The sequence below is a fragment of the Micromys minutus genome, assembly GCF_963924665.1.
Source record: "Micromys minutus genome assembly, chromosome: 18".
NCBI lineage: Eukaryota > Metazoa > Chordata > Mammalia > Rodentia > Muridae > Micromys > Micromys minutus.
Window position 1 is genome coordinate 16,523,739 of NC_137953.1, and position 24,210 is coordinate 16,547,948.

Here is a 24,210-nt window from a genome sequence, read left to right on the forward strand (position 1 = left end):
CTTACTTATTCTACAACTAGGTCAATGAGTGGTGAGCAAGGCTCCCAGTGTAAGGTAGGACAGTGTCTTTCAGTATTTCCACCACAGGTCTCTTCTGAGCCCTAGAGATGAAAGGGTCCCCTGTAGGTTTGACTTTGCATAGTATATGTCTTTGCCTTATTCCAGTTTTCCTCGCTTTCTATCCATTTGTCTTTAGGAGTTCTGAAATTTTCTGCCTTTCCCAACTTTCGTTCATCAAAGACTGGTCTTCCAGATCCTGATGGTTATGAACCAGTCAGACATTAACTGTTCATTATGAGAATTTACAGCAGAGAGAGGAGCTGCCTGATGAACAATGGAACAGAAGGAACAACATTTTAACAAGGGTCTAGTAAATTCCTAGGTGTTAATCTGCAGTGAGGCTCGAAGGCAGACATTTCACCTTTATGCTCTGCTTAACTGCCTTGTGATGTACCTCTTTACCGAATGTGGCCTCTATCTGCCCTGTTTCTGTTCTTCTGAAGGAAAGGATCTCACTGAAGATAATAATTATGAGAAATGTGATGCTCATTAGCTCTCTAACATGTTGCAATATAAATATAAACATTTTTCCATCTCTTTCCAGAGAGAGATGAGAGTTTTCTACTACATCTGGGACATGAGTCACCTTACTTTTCAGTTCCATGTGGTAATAGCTCTTTGTGTGCTCCTCGGCCTGTGTCACGGAGGTACAGTATTTTGTGTGTTTGTCTAAATCTTCATTTAACAAATAAAACACTGAGTTGTTATCATTTTCAGGCCATTATATCATATCTGGAAAATAAGAAGTTATTAAACTGAACAAAATTAATATGGGATGGAACAAACTAAAAATAATCTAACTACCTTTCAAATACAGGTTGTTCTTCTCCCACCCCCACCCCCAGATGCCCAAATGGGCCCTCTTCCATAAATGTTTCCACAAAGGAGACCATCTTGAGTTGAAATGTCCTATTTTAGGATTATCATAACTATTATATAGCTTAGCCAAAGCCTTCATTTACTTCAGCTCTGTGAGTTAATTATTGATGATTCCTCAAGCTCTCTGCTAGCCTTTAGTCCCTGTTAAACACCATTATTTTGCTGTTCTTATTTCTGTCTTGTAATTCACAAAACATTCAGTAAAACAAGATACTTTTTGAGACTCCATGTTTAAGGAAGGGTATAGTTGGAATCAGCTCTCTCCGAGGCAATGGTACAGATAAAAGAAGACAGATAATAGCAACACAGAGTTCTGAAGAGTCAGAACTCTATTTTTCAGACTAGGTGATTCCAAATAGTGACAAACTTGTTTGCTCTCTTTCTTTCTTTCTTTCTTTCTTTCTTTCTTTCTTTCTTTTCCTTTCTTTCTTTTTCTTTCTTCCTTTGATTCTGCTGCTGCTGCTACTTCTGTTAAATGTTAAATGCTTCACAAATTTGTAAGTCATTCTTGCTTGAGACCATATTGACTATATTGCTCATCTCTAGGCAGAGACACAATTATGTTGGAGCTATATATGTAGATGTAAAACCTTTCAGCAAGGAAACTGAACACTTCAGAGAGTCAGATTAATAGTTTTCCCACAGGTTTAACAAAAATGCCAGTTGCTTGACTGTCTATACATCCAAATGATGAGCACACATCAAGTGAAATAAGACATGGTGTGAGACAGTGTCTAGACTGTGATAAGACATGATGTTAGACAGTGTCTAGACTGTGATAAGACATGGTGTGATACTGTGTCTAGACTGTGATAAGACATGGTGTTATGCAGTGTCTAGACTGTGATAAGACATGGTGTGAGACAGTGTCTAGACTGTGATAAGACATGATGTTAGACAGTGTCTAGACTGTGATAAGACATGGTGTTATGCAGTGTCTAGACTGTGATAAGACATGGTGTGAGACAGTGTCTAGACTGTGATAAGACATGATGTTAGACAGTGTCTAGACTGTGATAAGACATGGCGTGAGACAGTGTCTAGACAGTGATAAGACATGGTGTGAGACAGTGTCTAGACTGTGATAAGACATGGTGTGAGACAGTGTCTAGACTGTGATAAGACATGGTGTCTAGAACTGTGGTTCACTCTGCAATGACTATTTTAATAGAATATAGGTGACATCTGTCCAAGATTTCACTCAGATGATGTTACTACATTTCAGTAGCTTTACTGGCCAAGTGCAGAGGCACACATCTTAATCCTGACACTCAGGAGGCCAAGATAGGAGAACTGCTGCAAATTTGAGGCTAGAGTGGGCTACAGAGTAAGGATGAGGACAGCCTGGTACAAATCCAAAACTACTCTGCCAGAAAATTAATCCTCAAATAAACAAAAGGCTTTACAAGTATTTTTTTTCAAAGCGTACTATACATTTTAACAATGAGTTGAACAGGTCTAACCAATCTAATAACTGTATGTAAGAAATTAACTTAGCTGGGCAATATTATCAGCATGCAAGAGACTGAGGCACTAGAATAGAAGTGAGTTCAAAGCCAGCATAGGCTGCAAAGTGAACACCTATCTAAAAAAGGAAGAGCAAAAGACATCACTGACACGTTAACATGACCTACTCTTTTATAACCTGTGCTTCCCTCTTCCTGATCACCAACTTGCCTTCACTATGTTCTAAAAAGTCATTTCTAAAACTCGGGTCATGTGATCAAATCTTTTGACACTTTTCTATGTATTCTAAAAATGGTTTCACAATGACTCATGGAATCATGTTTTGTCTAAGCCCAAATTATCAAACTTATTTAAAAATAGCCAGGTATTTCCTTTTAAAAAAGAAATAGAGAGAGTACTTCACAAATCTGTCTGCTATCTTTACTCTTCACTCATGCTGATGGCCCATTTTTCTTCTTCTTCTGTCCTTTCCTCTTTCATCCATATCTTCTTCTTTTGCTTGTTTTTCTAAGGCCAGGTTACATTTCGCACATTAGACTAACTTGCTATGTAACACAAGCTGACCTTAAAATCCTCCTGCTTTAGTGGCCCAAATGCTAGGACTATAAGCATATGCTACCATGACCTGACACGTCCGTTTCTTTCTTCCTTTTTAAGTAATTTTCACACTGATTTATCTGTTTGTGGAACAGAGTGTGTGCCGTGGCACAAGGGAAAGATCAGAGGACAATGTGCTTCTCTCTTTTCACCTTGTGGGGCCCAAGGACCAAACTCATGTCTTCAGGCTTGGTAGCCATCTCACCTGCTCTTGCTTCTTATTGCCTATTCCAGCCTAGCTTAAAGTTTATAATCTATGTAGCACAAGATTATAAGTCAAGGTCCTCTTCTCTTGAGTCCCTGGGTTTACAAGAGCATATTTCTGGTTGCCAGGGACCAGCCTCAGTCTGGAGAGTCAAAAGAACAACTTTCAGTGTTTCTCATTGATCCATTCATTCCTTGCTTCTTTCCAGTGATGATTTCTTTTATAAATCATCTTGTTTTGCAACTTGCTTTTTAAACTCAATAATGCATCATGTTTCCTCTATACTATTAAATTAGTGTTGAATTTTATGTGGTATTTAAGTATTCTCTTTTTGACATTGCAAGAGTAAACACATGATCATTATAGTCTATGATGATAAAAGTAGATTTTATCTCAAACAAAAACACTTCCCACTCCCACAAACAACAAAAGATTGGTTAAATATCAAGAGAATGGGATTGGATTCTGCAATGCCCAGTAGTATTTTGAGTCTTGTCTTTCAAAAAGTGCTGTAGCTTCATAATATCTCCATTTTCTACCTTAGAGTAGAAGAAGAAATTATATTTGCTCTCTGACAATGAAAAAAAAAAAAAAGCTCAAAGGCTGAATCCTGCCACTGGCTATCAGTGGCAACAAGATGAAAACCTGGAGCATTTTTAATTATCATTTATTAATTAAAAGGAGTTTTACATGCAGCAGCATATTATTCTTCTTAATCTATTACAACACTTTGCATACAATTATTTCATGTGTTTGTTTCTAGGAATCACAAATATAAACTGCTCTGGCCACATGTGGGCTGAGCCTGGTGAAATTTTTCAGATGGGTATGAATGTTTCTATATATTGCCAAGAAGCCCTTAAGAACTGCCGACCAAGGAATCTTAACTTTTACAAAAATGGTTTCAAAGAGAGATTTCATATCACAAGGATTAATAGAACAACATCTCGAATTTGGTATAAAGGCTTTTCGGAACCTCATGCCTCTGTGTACTGCACTGCTGAATGTCCTGGGCATTTTCAAGAGACACTCATCTGTGGGAAAGACATTTCCTCTGGATGTAAGTATTATACACTTTCCTAATGGTTAACTGTTAGTTGCTGGGCTTTTACATAAAAATGGAGGCGAATCAACATAGTTTATGTATCAGATTGGTTTGAAAGTGGAGCTCAACTCAAATGTCTTCGGAGTCATCTTGGTGAACTATGAGTTATAGGGACTGGTAAGGCTTGAACAGAGGAGAAAGATCGTGGCTGGCCGAGGCAGCCACCACCTTTTGGGGGCCCAGTGTGCCTTGACCTGCTGAGTTTTTAAAAGAAGACAGCAGTGTGGAAGTTTGGTGTGAACATCAGAAACTTTAAATATTGCAAATACCCCCAGAGAACAATTTTCCCCACTAGCCTGAATGAACACAGTCTATGTATATTGAAAGGCAGCAGCTCTTTAGCTTAGATGCTGCTCTTAGCTAAGAATGATAGTATATATCTATAATCCAGCACTCTGAAGTGGAAGGAAGATGGCAAATTTCTGGTCAGCTTGAGCCTTGACAACAATAAGTTTAAATAATGTTCTTTCATCTGGTTTTACTTGGCTTTTGTTGGTATGTTTATTTGCCAAGTTAATATCATTAATTTTTAGTCTAGCTGGTTCTATTAACAGATTTTTGAAGCCAAGATTCAGAGTGCATTTCAAAACTACATTTGCGTTCTCATTATGGTCCCAGCGAGTAGTCTTGGCACAATTTGCTTAGCTGACCTCAAGCCCCATTTTGTGGAATAAAGGTACCTGTAAGCATCCTAATTCAACAATTTGTTTGAATGTATACTAAAAACTTTAAAGTATGTTAGTGTTGAATCCTTATAAATGCATGGTTTAGATAAAACATAGGGAGATTCTCCAGACAGGTATGATGGTTTCTGCCTTAGATCTTAGCTCATGGAGTTCAAGACTAGCCTATTCTATATCAGAGATTCCAGGCCAGCCAGGTTACATAGAGAGATTCTATTTCAATAAAAAAAAAAAAATCAAGTAAACATACATATGGAGATTCTCATACAATATCCTGTTTCTTATCACATAGCTCCTGTTATAAATTACCATTACTGTCATTGTTAAGAAAAATTTACTCAAATCACTCACAACACATACTAAATCAGTTTATGTTCACAATATTCTGAAGATATGTAAGTTCCTGTACTGATTTGTACAAATATCTATGAACTTTTGTTTTATATATGTTTATGTACCTGTGATTATGTTCGTAGGTGTGTGTGTGTGTGTGTATGTGTGTGTGTGTGTGTGTGTACGTATGTGCTTGCACATCCACACACACACAGAGAGACCATAGATAAAACTTGGAAGGAGTCTGCCACGTTTTTTCAACACCTGGATTCATACTGTGACATGAAACTGACCAATTTGGCTACCCAGAGGACCTTAGGAATCTTCCTGTGTGGATCCTGCTATGAAGAAAACTGCCCAGTACTAGGATTACAAGTTTATGGCACAATACCAGACATGTTTGGAGGACTGCATGATTGCACACCAATCCCTTTTTTTACTAACTGATGAAAGGAAAAATAGATATCCTGTCATGAGGAAATCTAATCTTCTCACATGGGGTACCAATGTTGTTAAAAGATGACATCCCAGGTTTTAGCACCAATGTTAAGAAAAAAATGAAGAGAGTGAAGGGAATATGGCCCATGGAGGTATGGGGAGGCCTGGGGAAAAGGGGGATATCTCAGGGGGACCCATGTTGGGAAACCCTTCCTTCTGAGGGACCAGCCACAGGACAATATAGTAAAGAAAAGTTTATTCAGGTCATGGCAGGGGGCAGTTAAGAGGGTAGTAAAGGCAATGAGAGAAGTAAAGAAGTAGAGGCCAGCCATGAGCACGTGGAGGAAGAGGGGGAAGGGAATGGGGAGAAGAGGGGCAAGGGGGAGAGCAAGAGAGAGAGGAGGGGGCAAGCAGCCCCTTTTATAGAGTCAGGTAACTGAGGCAGAGCATACCTGGCTGTTGCCAGGTAACTGTGGGGTGGGGTATACCTGGCTGTTGCCAGGTAACTGAGGGGTGAGGTTTACGGATTCCCAACAACTGAAGCCACCTTCTTGTTTATTTTTTTCTCTGTTTTAAAGCAAAGAGTCATTCTCCAGTACATCATCGCCACTGGGGCTCAAAAATCAGAAGAGCTCCCTTCCCCACATACTTATGATAATATTATATGAAGCTCTTGCTTCTTCCTTGGTTTCAGATCATAGATAAGAAAAGCCAGACCAGACCCCACTACTTTGGGACTGGCCACCTGAAAGCTAAGAGACTTCCTTGCTCTGTAAAAAGGCCACTGTCCTACTTAACTTCAGGCAGCTGACAAAGCATGCATGTCTTTCACACGAGACAGCCACAGGATGAGGGGGAGGAGCATGGAGGAAGGAGTGAGTTTTAGACTTTAATCATGACCTTGTTATGTGCACTTTAAGCTACTGAACTGAACAGTAGAAGGTGCCTACATTGTGAAAATCAAACCATGAGCCGTCACCTCATCTGATGTATGAAGTCTTGCCAACTTGTTCATATCATCCCCTTAATAAGTCAGTGTGCCACTGTTTCCCTTTGGGGACTGATGTCTGAGTAGACAGGCTACACAATTTCATCAGAGGGAAAATGAGAAATCTCCACAGCTTCAGGAAAAGGTGAGTTGTTACTTTAAGCAAGAGGGAGAAAAATGATCTAACATAAGTACCACTTCTACTGAAAGGAAAAACAGTCCAGCAACTTTGCTTTCCAGTTCTGTCTCCTACTTACAGTTCCTGAATCCAACACATCATCCTATAAACAGACAGATGCTGTGGTGGTTGATCTAAGCAGGTGTTTTTTTTTTTATAGTTTTGTGTGTGTGTGTGTGTGTGTGTGTGTGTGTGTGTGTAAGAAAATAAGACATGTCATTGTGATAGCACACTTCCTTCCTTTCATCTTAAAAGACCATGCCTTACAAGGTAAATATTTATTTTTTAAATACAAATGAAGACTAGGGAAAAAAATCAGGCACAAAATACTCCAAAATTAAGTGAAGTTGACTTAGAAGAATGCATTGTTTGTCGTTTCTTGGACAGACAGATACCTCAGTGCTGCTACAGTGTGCTGCCCAGTGTTTCAGACAGACACATTCCTCTCCTCACACACAGCTCCCCCTCTTCCTCCCAGTTTGTTCACAGCCCTTACTACAGTCTTCTCAGCTATTTCCAGATCTCCCTTTTCACTCTTTTAAATTTATAACAAATATATACAAATATCTAAATGAATATAATAAATCTCTGTATAAAGTATATGGAAAGAAATATATGTATATGTAAAGTCATGTTTTTTTTAAACAACTTTATTTTACAAAACAAAGATAAATGTACAGATTTTAAACATTTTTTGCTTAAAATTATGCATTTTTGTCAGTACTTTTTTCAGACTTTAACATAATTTTTATATAAAACTATATGAATATATTTTTTAGTCAGTACTTGATTTTTTTCAAGGTTTGATTGTATGCCTTGAAAGCTTCACAATAGTTACAATGAGCTAAAGTACATGTAAAACAAAATGTAACATGGAAATAGTTAAAGTTTTCTTGTTTTGTAAATATTTTTTTTGTTTTGTTTTGTTTTCTTTATTTCTTGGACTTCATACAGTCTGTGAGTTGTTTCTGGGGGAGTGCAAGCCTCTGGGGTTAGCATCCCACTATCAGTGACTGCATAGTATGTCTGTTCTTTTGTGACTGGGTTATCTTACTCAGGATGATATTCTCTAGATGCAGCTATTTTCTTAAGAATTTGGTTAAGTCATTGTTTCTGGTGGCTGAGTAGTATTCCATTGTGTATATGTACCACAATTTTTGTATCCATTCATCTTCTGAAGGACATCTGGGTTCCTTCCAGCTTCTGGCTATTATAAATAGAGCTGCTATGAACATTGTGGTGCATATATCTTTGTTGTGTATTAAAGTGTCTCTGAGGTATATGCCCAGAAGTGGAATAGCTGGGTCTTCAGGTAGTACTATATCCAATTTTCTGAGGTAAGCAGGTGATTTTATAAGACAAAACAAGCGATCAAAAGTCACCACCATGTTACTGAAGCATTAAGATGGGATATTGTTGTGGGTGCTATTTTCAGGCAAATAGGGCCTTAAATTTTAGCTTGTCACTGAGCACCTATCCCTTGTTTTTAATTTAAATTGCTTGTTTGTTTTCCTATTGAAGCACCTTCATCCAAAACAACAACAAATATGTTTTTAAAAGTTTACCTTAATGTCCCTTCCTGCTGCTAGAGTGCAGGTGACTGATAGCTTGCAGCCACTCTCCTGCTGTGGGTTATGGGGTTCCTGCCCAAGCCCAGAGCCTTGGCATGTGTTTCGTGTCAGAGTGCTCCCCTTCCAGGGCAGCCTAAGAGAAATGTTCATCCTTCACCATCACTCTTTCCATTCATTAATTTATGAGATATAATTTTTCCCAGAAACCTTGAGTTATGAGTGTGCAAACCCAACTGCCAGGCAAGAATTTACTCAAATCCCTGGGTTCAAGCTCAATGTGCTTTGGGGCTGAGTTCTCAGCAAACTTACTTCCTATTAACTAGGTCAAAAAGAGGAGCCTTGAGGGTTTTGTGGTGTTCTAGAAAGCACACTGCTTTCACTGAGCTGCTTTGATACAGGATATCTGTTCTGTAAACTTTACGATACCCCGAGGTCAGCACTGTTTTGAACGGAGTGATTGCAGGCATGTGGACACATCACGATAGGTGAAGAGCAGTGAGTTAGTGCTTTCCCTGAGAAGACCCAGGTTCTGAAGTCTCTCTAACAAATGATTTCTGAAATATCACTATCACCATTTCCACTATAGTCCAGACTCTTGAATACTTCTTAGATTCTTATCTCTGCTTAAATGAGAATGTATTATGGAAAATGTGCTCAAATAGGGGTCACTGAAAAGTGGCAAGTCAAATAAACTATGTAGGTAATGCTTCCACCTAACCATTTACTTAAATTTCTAAGAATTTATTTTTGCCTTCATTTTTTTAGTCTTGACTTTCACTCAAGACTGAAAAGAAGATAATAGAGTTCTTATCCACTGAAATCCTTAAATATTCATCATCAGAGTTGTTCCTTGGGTGGATAGCCTAGCCTGAACCCCCCTGCAGGTGCTTAGCGATCTCCACCTGAAACTTCAGGCCTCTCTCCAGCTTAATTCTTGTCATTGCCATCTTTTGAATTGCCTTTCAATTTGTACAATAAACTTCAGTGGTTGTTTTAGCACATGTAAAAATATGCTAAGCACTAGAAATACAAAGTAAAGAGAACCATAGACCCCGCACCCCCCCAAAAAAAAAGATTTCAGTGGCAAAGAATCTTTGGTTAGGCTGAATTAGTTAGTCTCCTGGTAAATGATCAGGGGACATTCTAGTAAGTTTAGAGAGATGAGATAGTATGAGAGAACAAAATCTTAATCCTCTATGTGCATCCAAGATATGCTCAAGATGTGGACAGTCAGTTTTATTCTTGGATATTTATAACCTAGAATCCGATTTACAGTGGGATGTGCCTCCATGACTACTCTCTAGCTCTTACTCTGCTCCTCACAAACATACGTTGCTCACTTACACACGTACGGAGTTGTCACTTTCATCTTTTGCAGAGTTCATGCCAACCACACATTTACACTGCTTCATGGAGAAACAAAGTCAAGGATGTTGTCTTCTGTGATTTTCAAATTAACAGTGTTCTCTGCCTAAAACCACAGGAGAAAGTAGCAAACAATGAAACACCTATGAAGCCCACAAGCCCATAATCCTACCCATGACATAGTCCCACCATTAGAACCCATAACCTCTCACAACCCTGAGTACAGAATGACATAAAGCACTGTCACCATACTTACCTTCTTTAAGTCCAAATGGAACTTGAAAGATTTCCTTTACCTTGTGGGAACGCAACTTACTCACCAAACTCTTACAATACGCTTTTATGTAATCATCTCTGCTTGAAAGTAGCTTTTAAAAAGAATATTAAGTTGTACATGTGTGAGAGTACGTGTGTGTGTGTGTGTGTGTGTGTGTGTGTGTGTGTGTGTGTGTGTAAAGGCTAAAAGAGGGTAGTGCATGTTTGCCTCTGCCACTGTCTTTTTTCCTTAGAGAATCTCTCTCTGAACCCAGGACTCACATTTTCTTGGCTAGCCTGAAAGTTATCAAGTCACAGTCTCCTGGTTCTGCTTCTCCCAGAGCTGGGTTTACAAATATGCATACCAGCCCAGCTCATCATGGGTGCTGGGATCTAAGATCCAGGCTACAAAATTGTTCAACAAATTCTCTTATCCTCTCAGGCACTTCTATAACCAGGAACACAGATTTTAATAGTTGATTACATTCAACATAGAAAAAAAAAACATTTAAAAGCTTTTGTTGAGAAAAAACAGAAATGTCTGTCAAGTCCATGAGTCCTTGTCTCTGTTCATGACATAATCCCATCTCAACAACTGGAAAGGCAGTTTTGAAGTTTCAGTATTTATCTTTCTTGTTTTATCTAATGAAGATGCTACACTATATCACTTTGTAACACACCTTTATATCATTTTATCTCATGCTCATTATCTAGAAATGCATTTCTAATACCTTGTGAACAGGACCTAGTTACTGACATCTCTGGGCTGGGCAGGGGTAGAGAGGGCAGCTGAGGAGACTGAGAAAAGTATTGCTTCTTGTAGGGGGAAAAATGCTAGCAAACAAAAGAATGAAGCTAAGGAGAGGAAAAACTGAACAGGGGTGAGGGAGTGGGAGTGTGAGTAAGGATGTGGCAGAGGGAGAGCTTGTGGGTAAGGATGTGCCTTGAAATAGTTCTCTGAATACTAACCCTTTAAAAAAACCAAACAAACAACTTTTGATGTGGTGAGATAAAATGTACAAAGTATGACCCACTTATTTTTGCCAGGTTTATGGGCTTTGCTTCAGTGCTGTTCACTGCATTGACTTATAGCCTCCCAAAACTCTCTCGTAAGAACTCTTCTTGTCACAGGAAACTATCTCATCCATGAACTTGCACACAGCACCTCTCCACCCAGGGGATACCACCATCATTCCACCTACTGCTTTATGAACTTAACTATTTCAGACATCTCTTACGAAGGGAATCATGCAATCTTTTGTGTCTGGCTTATTCTGTACCCAATGTCCTCAGGTTTTATCCACATTATAACATAGTTGGAAGTTTCCTTCCTCTTACTGCTAAGTAGTAATCCTTTCTGCACGTGAATAGCTAACTTTCAAAGGGAAAAGTACAGTGTATTCTCCATAAGAGGAAATAGTCTTCCAGGGCAATAGGAAAAAGCTAAAGACTCTTTCACAGAGCCCAGCCTTGAAGGGGAAAATGAGAAGAGAATCAACTCCTGCAGCGACCAATCTCAGTAATAATTATGTAATTCTGGTGGGACAGCACGGAGTTTTCCAGAAAGAAAGTCACTGTCACCTTAACAACCGTGGCTTTGGTAAAACTGTGCAAACTACATTTTGAGTAAGTCAGATGGGCTGGGGAGATGGCAAAGTAAATTGGTAAAGTACTTGTCATGAAAGCTTGGAGACCTGAATTTGAATCTCTAGCACCCACATAAAAGCCAGGCAGGATGATGCCTGCCTTTAATCCCAGCACTAGAGAGGCAGAGACAGGAGAGTCCCTTGGGCTTATTGATCTACCAGACCAGCCAATCAGTGAGCTTCAAATTCAGTGAGAAAACCATGCCTCAAAACAAACAACCAAAACAAAACACAAAAACAATAGCAATAACAACAAGAAAATTTTTAAAAGGTGAGATGGCTCAGTGGTTAAGAGCACATACTATTCTTGTGTAAGACCCAAGTTCAGTTTCTAGAACCGACTTAGGACAATTTACAACAGCCTGGAATTCCAACTCTAGTGGATTCAATGCCCTCTTCTGGCCTCCAGAGATACCTGTACTCATCACATATTCCCACACAAACATACATAGTTAAAAATAAAATAAATATTTAAAAATAATATGAAAAGTAATGGAGGAAGATACTGAATGGACTTCTGGCCTCCACATGCACCAGAATTCTCACACACATAAGTATACAAACACAGAATACACACACACACACACACACACACACACACACACGTCCACACAATAATTTTTTACCATCTTGCTTAAAAAAGAAATGTGGAATGGTACCTGAGGGGAGATAGAATTGGAGACATAGAGGGAGGCTTACTTGATTGGATGAGAGGAACCTGAGCTTATTAGCATCCCCACAGAAGAAACTATAGGAAAATATACTGTGAGAAGAAGCAATGCTTGGTGTCAAAGTTGTCTACACTGTAAGGTAGTGGAATGAGAAGCCCATGGGTTCTCAGTGCCAAGAGGCCTAGTTTCCCTCCGAAACTGACAGTTTAACAGCTTTATCAAAAGCAGCTCTTAGTGATTCATTTTTGTTGCAGATCCACCAGATGCCCCCAGAAATATCACATGCGTTATTTATAAATACTCAGGAAACATGACTTGCACCTGGGACACTGGGAAGCCCACCTACATAGATACCAAGTATATTGTGCACGTGAAGAGGTAGGTTCTATAGCACTAACAAACATGCATTCTATTCCAGAGTGAATCCAGCTGTGACCAAGACCTGCCTCTAATCTGAGAGACCTACCTTGGTTAAGAAGCTTAAAATCACTCCTGTTCCATTGCCATTTTCTTCTTTGTGGGACAACAAAGTTTATGACTTCCCCATCCTTTTCTCTTGGTGGTAACAGGTAGAAGGAGCCTAATGAAATCAAAGCCCACTTTCAACTGTGACCTAAAGTAAAGCCCTTATTCTTCTTTGAGGATCAAAATAATTTACTTAGTCCCTCAGAATTTCCTGTCTTTAAAATAGACCCCCAAATGCATGCTTGTTCTAGTTTATTGAGTAATTCTGGCTTTCAACTCCTATAATTGTGCCAGGTCCCAAGGCAGGAAGTTCAGGGGAACAATTAGTGGCTAATCATGACCTTTGAGTTTTAATTCTACTTTAGATGCTACAACTCTAGCTGAATGGAAATTCAAGTTTTAGATAGGGAAACTGGTGAAAGAAAAATGGTGCTCTCCCATGGACTCCTCCTCCGTGGCTCTGGGCAGAACCATGTGTCTGTCTATTCTGTCCAGGTGGAAACCTGACAGAAGGCATACAAAGTAACCTTACTGCTGACACCCAACGCTATTTGCCTTTTGCCTCTATATGACCTAGGAGAGGTTGTTAGCCTTGTTGGATGGCTCTCAGCCTCCCATGAACTGAAGACAGTTATTAAAGCAGTGATGAAATAAGAGGTATCTTAGCCCATTTATGTTACTGTAACAAAATACCAGCAACTGGCTGATTGGTAAGAAATAGAAATTTGTTGCATATAGATTAGGGGCTGAGAAGTTTGAGATCATAGTGCCAGTAGAGTCTACCAAAGGCCATTCCCCATGAGCAGTATCTTCTTCAAGGTCTCCCATAAATGGCGGGAAAACAACTTCATTGTTTTATAAGGCATTGACATCATCCTTGAGTGTAAAGCCCTCATTACTTCACCACCATCTAAGAGCTCAACCGCTCAGTACTCTTGCACTAGAGGCTAAACCTTATGTATGAAAATGACCCATTACTCAAGAGACCTGCTAGGTCTCAGCATGTGCATTTGAAAGGTATTTGAAAGGACACCAATCAGACCATTTATATCAAAAGGGATAAGAATATCATATTGCACTCAAAACTGGCTGTATAAGTTGCTGTGATTTATCTTATACCAAGCCTGACTTATATAGGAACAAAAAGATTAATAAAGCAGTAACACTCACCTACAAAGTAGCATATACAATTTATTTTCAGGTAATTTTGTACAAATCTAGAAAATTCCATTGGATCTCTTCTAATAGAAAAGATTAACTTTATAGCTATTGCACCTAGATATTCGAAAATCTGGGGGTGGGGGAGATTCTAAAACCTGCACTTCTGATCCTGAGTACGTTGGATAAGAAGTTAAACAAACTATAGACAAACTCTGTGTTTTGACTTGATGGAGTTCAAATCAATGTAGTTGCGTCATGTAGTAAAGAAGATGCAATGGTGCTGAAAAGATGGCTCAGCAGTTAAGAACACTTACAATTACTCCAGAATACTCAAAGCTAATTCCAAGAAGCTATGTCAGATGGCTTGTAACTGTCTGTAAATCCAGCTTTCTATGGATACCTGCACTGTGGGTACCTGCACTGTGGGTACCTGCACTGTGGGTACCTGCACTAGGGGTACCTGCACTCACGTGCTCATATCATTACTTGTGCACACACACATGCGCACACTCCCTCACGTGTCATTAAAAATAATAAAGCCAAATTCGTTAAAGAAGACATAAACATTGGAAAATTATAGAAAATTGATGTTTTCTTCTAGCAAATTCAAAGGGCACATTCCAGGAAGCGCAAACGAAAGGAAACAGACATGTAATCATCTTCAAATTCAGGAGAAACACCATAATGAGCTGAAAAGAGTTTCAAAAAAGCCTACCCCTCTGGCAAACTGTCCAAGGGCCTTTTCCCTCCAAGAAGAAGTTGAGTTATATCAAATGCTGTGGGCAAGGTGGGAAGCATGAAGCAGGGAAAATGCCTGTGCAGACCTGGCCTCTTAGGGTATTTCCACTTAACCAAACAGCCAGAGACCAGCATAGGCAAAGTTTCACTTCCAGCTCATGTGCTTCTTCCTGTAAGATCACACAAACTGTAAAAGCCTGTCACTCTGGCCCACCTGCTTGTTCAAAAGAAAAGTGGCAATCTTTCCATGGTAGGGCCTGGTCAAACAGAACCTAATCTATTGATTCAAGAACTCTCTTCCTTCCTGGCTCCTTAAAGAGTTTTGTGTTGTTTTGCTGTGTATCAGGGATACAGTTGGAGAAAAAGATTGACCTCTGTTACTAAGTATCTACTGACTGTTGGCCCCGTTGTCTGCAGCTGACGCTTATAAAGACGCATTTTCTCTGTGAAACTCGGTAGTATCTCAGGGTGCCTTCTACCTGTTAATAGTTGCTGAAAAGAAATGAATGAATGGGGTCCTCAGGACAGTTGGAAATGCTCTCCTCCAAGCCTGACAACCTGAGTTTGACTCTTGAGAACCATATGGTGTAAAGAAAGAACTGAAGTCAAAAGTTGGGCTCTGGCCACCATATCATGGTATTTGTGCCTGTGCGTATACAAATTCACCAAACAAATAACAAATGGAAAGCTGTGTAACAATTTCTACAAGCTTTAGAAAGAATACTGAATGAACGATAGCCCTCCATTTTGTACCAGCCAAGCCAATTTAGCAAATATTGATTTCCTGTTTTAGGACCTCCGGGGCCATGGTAAACCAGAGAAATTAACCTAGAAATTTTTTAGAGGAAAAAAAAAAGATATCAACAAGTCCGGCAAGCTCATAATCATTTGGCATCCAATTGCTCCTCTTAGGTGTCCAAAGTGAACGTAGATCAAACACCAGCTTCTGCTTCCAACTCACTTCCAACAGGTTGTCAGGCTTGGGGACAAGCATTTGCAACTGTTGAGCCCTCTCTTGTAACCTGCAGCTCCCCTCACGCTGTTTGGGTCACATCCTTAGTAAGCCATTCATTTCTCCTTATAAGACTTGAGATCTCAGTATGTGTGGTAAGAAAATTAGCCACAAACCAGTTAAGAATGTGTATGTGGTTTTCTCTTAACTGGAAACCAGTTGAAAATGTCCCACTTAACACTTATGCTTGCCACTAAGTACAGTTGCAGCTGACTTGCTTTCATGATTGAATTCTTATTCATTATTGAACACAGGTTAGCCTATTTTCCAATAAATTCGCTATTGATATGATTATGACCCCTCTCATTTCAGAAAGTACATAAGCAACCTGTGTAACTATGTAAACTCAAGATATAATTTAACTTCAGATACAGACTATATATAAACACTGGCAATCTCCAACACTTAGGAAGCCAAAGCAAGAGGATTAAGAGTTCAAAACCAGCCTGAGATACACAACATTCCTGTCTTAATGTTTTATTTCATTTATATTCATAAAAGTGACATGATAAGTGTCCCCTTTACTTGCTGTAACTTAATGAGTCTTCTCTAGGTACGGGGCCATCTACCCCTGGCTTTTTCTGCTCAAGCATCTACCTCCATTCATGATCACAGTGATACCATCTTTCCTGTTTCACAGAAGTGAATCAAGTCACGTGACATGCTCTCAGAGACACAAATATGAGAATCAGAACCCTTCATAAGTTGTGAGACTGACACGATTTACTTTGCCTTGAATCACTTTAGTTTACACTTCTTGCTGAAGTATTAGGAAGCTGCAGAAACTCAAGCATTGCTAATCAGGCATGTGGTAATAAGGCATCTAGGATGTAACCCTAAGCATGAAATAGCTGTAACTTTAGCTCTTTCTTATGATCTCGTGAAAGCAGTCTCCTGGAAGAAAAGTGATGGTGTTTGATTTAAAAAAAAAAAAAATCTGGCCAGTTGTTGCCTCAACTCAGAAGCTCAAATGCCATCATTGGGACAGTAAAATGAAGATGCAGGTGTCTCCCCCAGCACCCATCCCCTATGAAGGCTAATGTGCAGACCTATGAAGTCTTTCTGTTTCTCAGAAACAAGAATTTTAGGGCTGAAATGTGACTCAGTGAAGAGAAGATTGTCTGGCATGCACAAAGCCCCAGGTTCAAACCCGAACTCTGAATAAACTGGGTGAGGGAGCGCATGCTTATAATACAGCATTCAGGAGAATCAGAAGGCCAGGGTCATCCTCAGTAACGCAGGGAGTGTGACACTTTGAGTCTCAGCCCCTGGGGACAGAAGCAAGCAGATCTCTGTGGATGAGGCTAGCCCTTGCTTCATTTGAATTTGTTTTAAAGATTCAGATCAAATGATGCTTGGTTTATTTTTTCAGTAACAGGTCACGTTATAAAATCAGGTGGAAACGATAGCATTCAAAGTTTCTGAAATAAAGAAACTAAATAAATATATCCTGGGGGGTTGTTTTACTGATTGATTGACTGATTGATTGATTGATTTTTTTAAGATTTATTTATTTATTATGTATAAGTATACTGTAGCTGTCTTCAGACCCACCAGAAGAAGCATCAGATCTCATTACAGATGAGCTACCCTGTAGTTGCTGAGATTTGAACTTAGGACCTCTAGAAGAGCAGTCAGTGCTCTTAACCACTGAGCCATCTCTCCAGCCCCTGTTTGTTTTGTTTTTGTCTTTTTAAAAAATAGTTTGGAGACAGAAGAAGAACAGCAATATCTTGCCTCAAGCTATATTAACATCTCCACTGACTCATTGCCAGGCGGCAGGAAGTATTCGGTATGGGTCCAGGCCGTCAATGCTCTAGGCATGGAGAACTCACAACACCTACAGGTCCATCTGGATGATATAGGTAAGGAATGAGAGGTGCTGCATGTCTTTTATTACAAACAACTAATTTGCATGGATGGTATCACACAGTCTACATTTGAACAAAGGGCGCCTAAAGTTCCTGCAGATTATAAGCAACCGATTTTCCCATTGTTCTGCCGACTGGGCTAACTCTACACCTGGTCATCGGTCCAGTCTCATCTCTAGAGGGTGGTGAGTTTACAAAATTTGTTTTAGAACTTGGCTCCCCAAAGCCAGAGGGACTAGAAGAGACATGAAATCTACCTTAAGATGACTTGTCACCTTTCAGGAGCAGATGGGAAGAAACCAGGATTGTGCTCGGAAATGATGAGTCTTCTGTTGTTAACGATTATGCTCTGTGTGCTGTGTCAGGAAGGGTTGGTTTCAAGTACATAGAGATTGCTGAGTTGTGTAGACATCTCTAACTTCACCAACCAGGAAATTATCAGCATGTTTTGCTTGAGATATTTTAGAGCCTCCCTTTTAAAGTTTATATTAAGGTACTTCTATTAAGGTAATCTACAGTATTCTTTTCAGTATTTATCTCTGACATGTTTTGTAATGTGGCGGCATGATGCAGCAGGAGGGGGTGCCTTAGTGGGCCCAGGCTAAAGTATCTCCTACCCCCAAGATACCAACCCAACCTCCTGGTTCTCTCAGCATTCCACAGTTCCTACCTGGCATACCTGGACCCCAACCCTAAGTTTTCCAGATGAGGGGCTGGGCTGCCTCAAAAGGTTCTTCCCTATACAATCCAGACACACCGCTCTCTCTCTCTCTCTCTCTCTCTCTCTCTCTCTCTCTCTCTCTCTCTGTCTCTGTCTGTCTGTCTGTCTCTCTCTGTGTCTCTGTCTCTCTCTCCCTCCCTCTCTACCTCCCTCCCTCTCTCCCTCTTTCTTCCTCCTTCTCTCTGCCTGAGCGCTCTTTCTCCCCACCCACCCCTTGCTTGGGGCCAGTGACATCCACACCCCCCCACACCCTGTCGCCAGCAGCTTCCTAATAAATCTGCCTATAGTATGTTCTAATATGCCTTGAATTGGCTTATTTCACCAGTGGAGAAATAACCTATATCAGTAACCAAAATGTCTGCATTATGTATGGAAGAGCCTGTGGAGAAAGGGCACACCAGCCTCTTGGCTGGATTGTTCAGAGTAGGGGGCAGGGTATGCCAGCCATACCTTATAATAGCTACAGATTGAAGGATCCTAGTAGAACCTGGAGGCCTGGTTCGCTTTGATATGTTAAATACACACCTCAGCCCAGCATCCTGGCTTTGAAACTTGGCACAAGATGGGGTGGTGTGGAGTGAGGAGGGATTGCTGGATCCAAACATGTCACAAGCCTCTGAGGTCACTTGCAGGGTCCACATAATATGTCATGAGGACCACAGGGGAAGCCAGAGACATTCCCATGGGTGGATAGCTTCTGCCCCATAGCTGGAGCCCATAAGAGTGGGCAAGAGTGGGAAGCTGGAGGCAAGCATACGGTCAGAAATCTGAGAATGTATAAGTGTGAAAGAGCAGAGGCAGGGGTGCTACAAAGATTAGATGCCAAAAAGGCAGATGACAACACAGCTTATGATCTTTCTTTACTAAGTTGGGTCTTCCCTCCCTCTCTCTTTTGATTAATGCAATAAACAGTTTCTTTAATTTATTCTTACTACTGTTTTTCCCATTTCTATTCCGTTAATCCCTGCCCTGATCTTTGAATAAAATGAGAAATAAGTGCAGTAAGGAAATCAGAATAGCCACCCCATGGGTGAAAAGAGAACGTTTATTCCAATCCACCAAGACTGCTCTCAGGAAAGCAGAGATGATGATGATGATGATGATGATGATGATGATGATGATGATGATGATGATGATGACGACGACGATTTTCAGGGTTTTAGGGGAACAGGTACCTGGAAGGAAGGGGACCAGTGAGCTGGGGTGGAGGGCTTTGATGTATAACAGGTACTTGTGAGTAGAGAAAGAAGAGGCTAGTTTAGACTTTGAGATGGTAGTAGGCACCACAGTCTTATGTTAATGGAGAGCCTCAGATAAAAAGAGTGATTCCTTTAGCAGAGAGAGACTGTTTTCTTAAGTCTCCGGAGGAAAAGCTGGCTTTTGTCTAAATGCCAGACTTTGAGCAGCCATTTTCATTATTGTTTTCCATCTGTTACTTTGAAGTTTGGTTTGATGTGATGTCAGGGCTATTTATCTGAGAAGTCATTAGAGGTGATTACTGTGGTATTTATCATTTTTGTAGGAGTCATGGTGTATTGTTCTTCATGTTTCTTATAATTGTATCTTGGGACTTGAGCACCTTGTGTCAGCAATTGGTTTGGACGTTTTGTCATCTTTGTTCTTTAAAGAGTTTGCTTTTTTAAAAGATTTTATTTTTATTTATATGTGTACACTGTAGCTGTCTTCAGACACACCAGAAGAGGGCATCAGATTCTATTACAGATGGTTGTGAGCCACCATGTGGTTGCTGGGAACTGAACTCAGGATCTCTGAAAGACCAGTCCATGCTCTTAACCACTGAGCCATCTCTCCAGCCCATCTTTGTTCTTTAAATGGAAACCTTTGCAGTGTTCAGAAGTGCAAACAGCAGCAAGGCTTCAGTATTTTCTCTGTTAATATTCAAGGACTAGGTTCAGTCTCCAGGTAGTCCTTTGAAACTAAATCTGTTTGGAATAACTATCACTATCACAGTGTAAGTCTGCTATAAACATAGAGTGATGGTTAAATAACTAAAGAAATCAATCCTTAAACTCCAGTCATTTTAAGAAATACGGAACGTTGGTTGTATGGTATGTGTGACAGAATTAATTGCTTCATGAATGTCTGGAAAGAAAAAGATGATAGTGATGAGCTTCAGTACATTGAGTTTTGATAGTTCTATATGTTGATGAAAAGGTATAAATTTCTCCCCGAGGAAGGGTTTTAACCACTGCTATTTTGGTGTTGTGTTTGTGTGTGTGTGTGTGTTTGTTTTTCTTCTAGTGATCCCTTCTGCGCCCATCATTCTCAGGGCTGAGACTACAAATGCCACTGTGCCCAAGACCATAATTTACTGGAAGAGTAAAATTATGATTGGGAAAGTGTTCTGTGAGATGAGATGCAAAGCAACAACAAACCGAACATGGAATGTAAGCTAAGTTTCTTTATTCCTCAGCCTGTGAGGTGATGATTTACAGAAAAGCCAGTCAGGGGTATTCAGGCTTGGCTTAGGTAGAATCTGCTGCTCACATATTTAACCGATATGATATTTGAACCACTCCAGTTTCAATGGTTACTGTATGCTTCTGAATGGGGTCGTTTTCTGAAATTGTCGTCTGCCTTCTGTAAATTGCCAAAGAGGCTGAATTTGCAACTAACTGGGATCTTTTGTAGTTTCTTACTCTTAGGATAAAATTTACATCCGCACTCACAAATATAAAACTCAAGCATTCTATGGTGAAATTTGGCCGTGTGGTGGGTGAGAGTGATTTTTTGAGTTAGACTTAGAGAAAGATACCAGTTTTTAAAGTGAAAACATATAGTCCTGGAGCGGAAGCAATGGCTTAGTTATTAAAGATGATGTTACTCTTGACAGAGACCATAATTTGGTTCCCAACATGCATAAGGTAGTTTACAATCCTCTTTTAACCCCTACAGCTATCTGAACACATGTGCATATACACACAGACACCAGACATAAAAACAAATCTTTAAATAGTGTACAAACTCTAAGATCAATTCCTAGTATAGACTTTAATTTGAGATAACATTAAAATAAAAGTGAATTTCTGAACAAACTAGCTGTATTTAAATACTAAGACTAAATTACCAAATATCTTAGGAGAAGCAGTTTGCAGTCAGTTTGGTTTGCAATCAAAGCTTTTAGGGCACAAGCCCGGGTCCTGGCAGCCCCAACAAGCTAAGCTTGGTCACCTGTCTCTAACATGCAAGTGATTAATTAAAGAATGAATTAAAGTAATTACAGAAGCAAGTGAAAGTGGCCATTGTGAGCATGTGGGCATGTGAAAAGCAGAGGAGAGTCCCATTGAGTGTGGTCACAAAAGGCAAATCCAAAACCAAAACAAACAAGTAAAGCATCCAATGACCCCCCCCCCCCCAGTCTATCTTTAGGGCACTGACATGAGGTTTAGGTTTAAATAAAAGGCAAGAGGCAGGCATGCTTACCCTGTCCTTGTCTAGGTGTGAACTCACGACTTACCATCTAACCTCCTTTCCTCCAAGGTGGTCCTACAATGTACCATTACTTACAGTGTACTCCTCAGATTAACTGTGTTCCCAGCTGTGCCCTCCCCTTCACTGGGACATGCCCTTATATGGGTGACAGGCTGGTTCTGGTTAGCCTTGCTGTTTCTAGAGTCCAGTGTTACCCCAGAGGAATCAAGGACAACAGTTTCTCTATGCCTTCATCCAAACTACAGGAGACAAATGGGCTGGAAATGAAAGTGAGGTGTGGCCTAGCTTCTGCTTCTAGTTACCTTGTAGGCCCAAGTCAGGAGTCAGTGCTTTCCAGCAAAAGCAGCTTCTACCTGTCTGATTGAGGTTCATTCATCAAACCATCACAGGGCAATGTAATAAGCACATTCATTGGAATTAGTCTGACCGAGAACATGGTTCCAGTTCGGCTACATTTGATAAGTGTCATTTTATTACTTTAAAATATTACAAACTTCCCTATGAGCCAGATAATTGAAGACTGTGAGGATGTCTGTAAACTAGAAACAAACTCAGAGCAGGTTTTCAGAGGTTTTCTGTCCCCTGGTTGAAATCGTCACTCTCTGTCCCCAGCTGGTGCCTGTGGGATTGGAGGCTAAAGAGTGGCTTTTAAACTTTTTAAAGTCTTGCTGTACAGCCTAGACTAGCCTGGCGTTTTCAACCCTTCTCTCTCTAGGACAAGTCTGGATATTACAAATGTATGTTACTATGCCCAGCTTTTGAAGAAAAAAAGCAAACAAAAACCCTGTATATATACTTATTGGAGAGCAGAGTGTGTGCCCCAGAGAGTACACGTGCAGGAAAGAGGACAAACACGGGCATCTGTTCCCTCCTCCCACTATGTAGGCCAGAAGACATCAGACCCAGTGGTGCGCATGCACCCTTACCTGCTGTGCCCCCTGTTGCCCTTAATCTCCTTTTTCAAAACACTATCAATGTTCAAAATGCACAGTATTCAGAAAGCCACCCATTTGGGAACTCAGAGAACTAAAGGCACAAAAGATCTATCTTCTGTCCAGACAAAAGACACAACTCTCATCTTAAAGGAAATCAGGGGTCATTTATTGTGAAGCCATCTTAAGTAACAGTGGCCCAAGAACATCGATTTAGGTTACTCCAAATTCCATGTTCCAACGTGGAGACAGTTTCATGAAGTTTTATGGTTTCAGAGAAAAAAAGTAAAATCGTAAATCAAAGCAAGTTTAAAATATATTGGTGGGGAAGCTTTTCTATATGCCCAACACGATTATTTAGCTCTTGGGTTGGTGGAAGCCAGTGGTCTGCTAAATTAACAGATTCCAAGAAGTTTTTTGTTTTGGTTTTTGCTGTTGTTGTTGTTGTTTTGGTGGTGGTGGTTTGTTTTGGTTTTGTTGTTGTTATTTTTGTTGTTCTTTTATCCATTAGTCATACATGTTAGTCCTAACACCGAAATGGGTAAGGGATGGCTGTTCCAACTAGAACCAGCCCAAGATAGTTAGTTTCTGGACCTGCAACATTCCGTCCTCTCCACCACACTACAGTTCCAATTAACAGTCATGACACGGCGTCTTTTCCGTTTCTCCTGTTAACCATGTGTCACAATTTGGGCACTTGGCGGTATATATTATTTATTAAATATTACAAGGTCCATCATAGTTAAGAAGGTTTATTACTAGGATCTGATGTAGATGAGGCTTAGTAGTGGGCAGGACAGTACCTTCGGGACAGAGGATTAGTTGGCAAATGGCATTAAGAAAAAACTCCTAGAAAGAGGAACACTTCCAAGGGGTTGTAAGCTGGTACAACCACTCTGCAAATCAGTCTGGTGGTTCCTCAGAAAATTGGACATAGAACTACCTGAAGACCCAGCTATTCCACTTCTGGACATATACCCCAAAGATGCTCCAACATATAACAAGGACACACGCTCCACCATGTTCATAGCAGCCCTCTATCTAATAACCAGAAGCTGGAAAGAACCTAGATGTTCTTCAGTAGAGGAATGGATACAGAAATTGTGGTAATTTACACAATGGAGTACAACTCAGCTACTAGAAACAATGACTTTATGAAATGCCTAGGCAAATGGATGGAACTAGAGAATATCATCCTGAGTGAGGTAACCCAGTCACAAAAGACATAATATGCAGTCACTGATAATTGGATACTAGCCCCACAAAGCTCTGAACACCCCAGAAAGAACACACAGGCCATATGAAGCTCAAAAAGAAAAAGCCTCAGTCCTTTTTAGAAAAAAAATAAGTGTATAGTACCCTCTCAGAGTGTGGTACACCTAGACCTTAAATCATTAATAATACAAGAGCTAAGAG

The 24,210-nt window shown here is 40.1% G+C and overlaps 1 protein-coding gene across 1 annotated transcript in view; it reads left to right on the forward strand.

Annotated features, from left to right (window-relative positions):
- Nucleotides 1-637: 637 nt before the first annotated feature.
- The window catches only part of IL23R (interleukin 23 receptor), a gene marked incomplete at both ends in the record, with an annotated part of 69,057 nt that continues 45,484 nt past the window's right edge, over nucleotides 638-24,210 (forward strand). Inside the window, 5 exons of the mRNA XM_080932144.1 lie at nucleotides 638-707; nucleotides 3,972-4,268; nucleotides 12,696-12,819; nucleotides 17,522-17,682; nucleotides 20,672-20,817. Of these exons, the coding sequence (XP_080788270.1) occupies nucleotides 638-707; nucleotides 3,972-4,268; nucleotides 12,696-12,819; nucleotides 17,522-17,682; nucleotides 20,672-20,817 (798 nt within the window). The remainder of the gene's footprint in view (nucleotides 708-3,971; nucleotides 4,269-12,695; nucleotides 12,820-17,521; nucleotides 17,683-20,671; nucleotides 20,818-24,210) is intronic.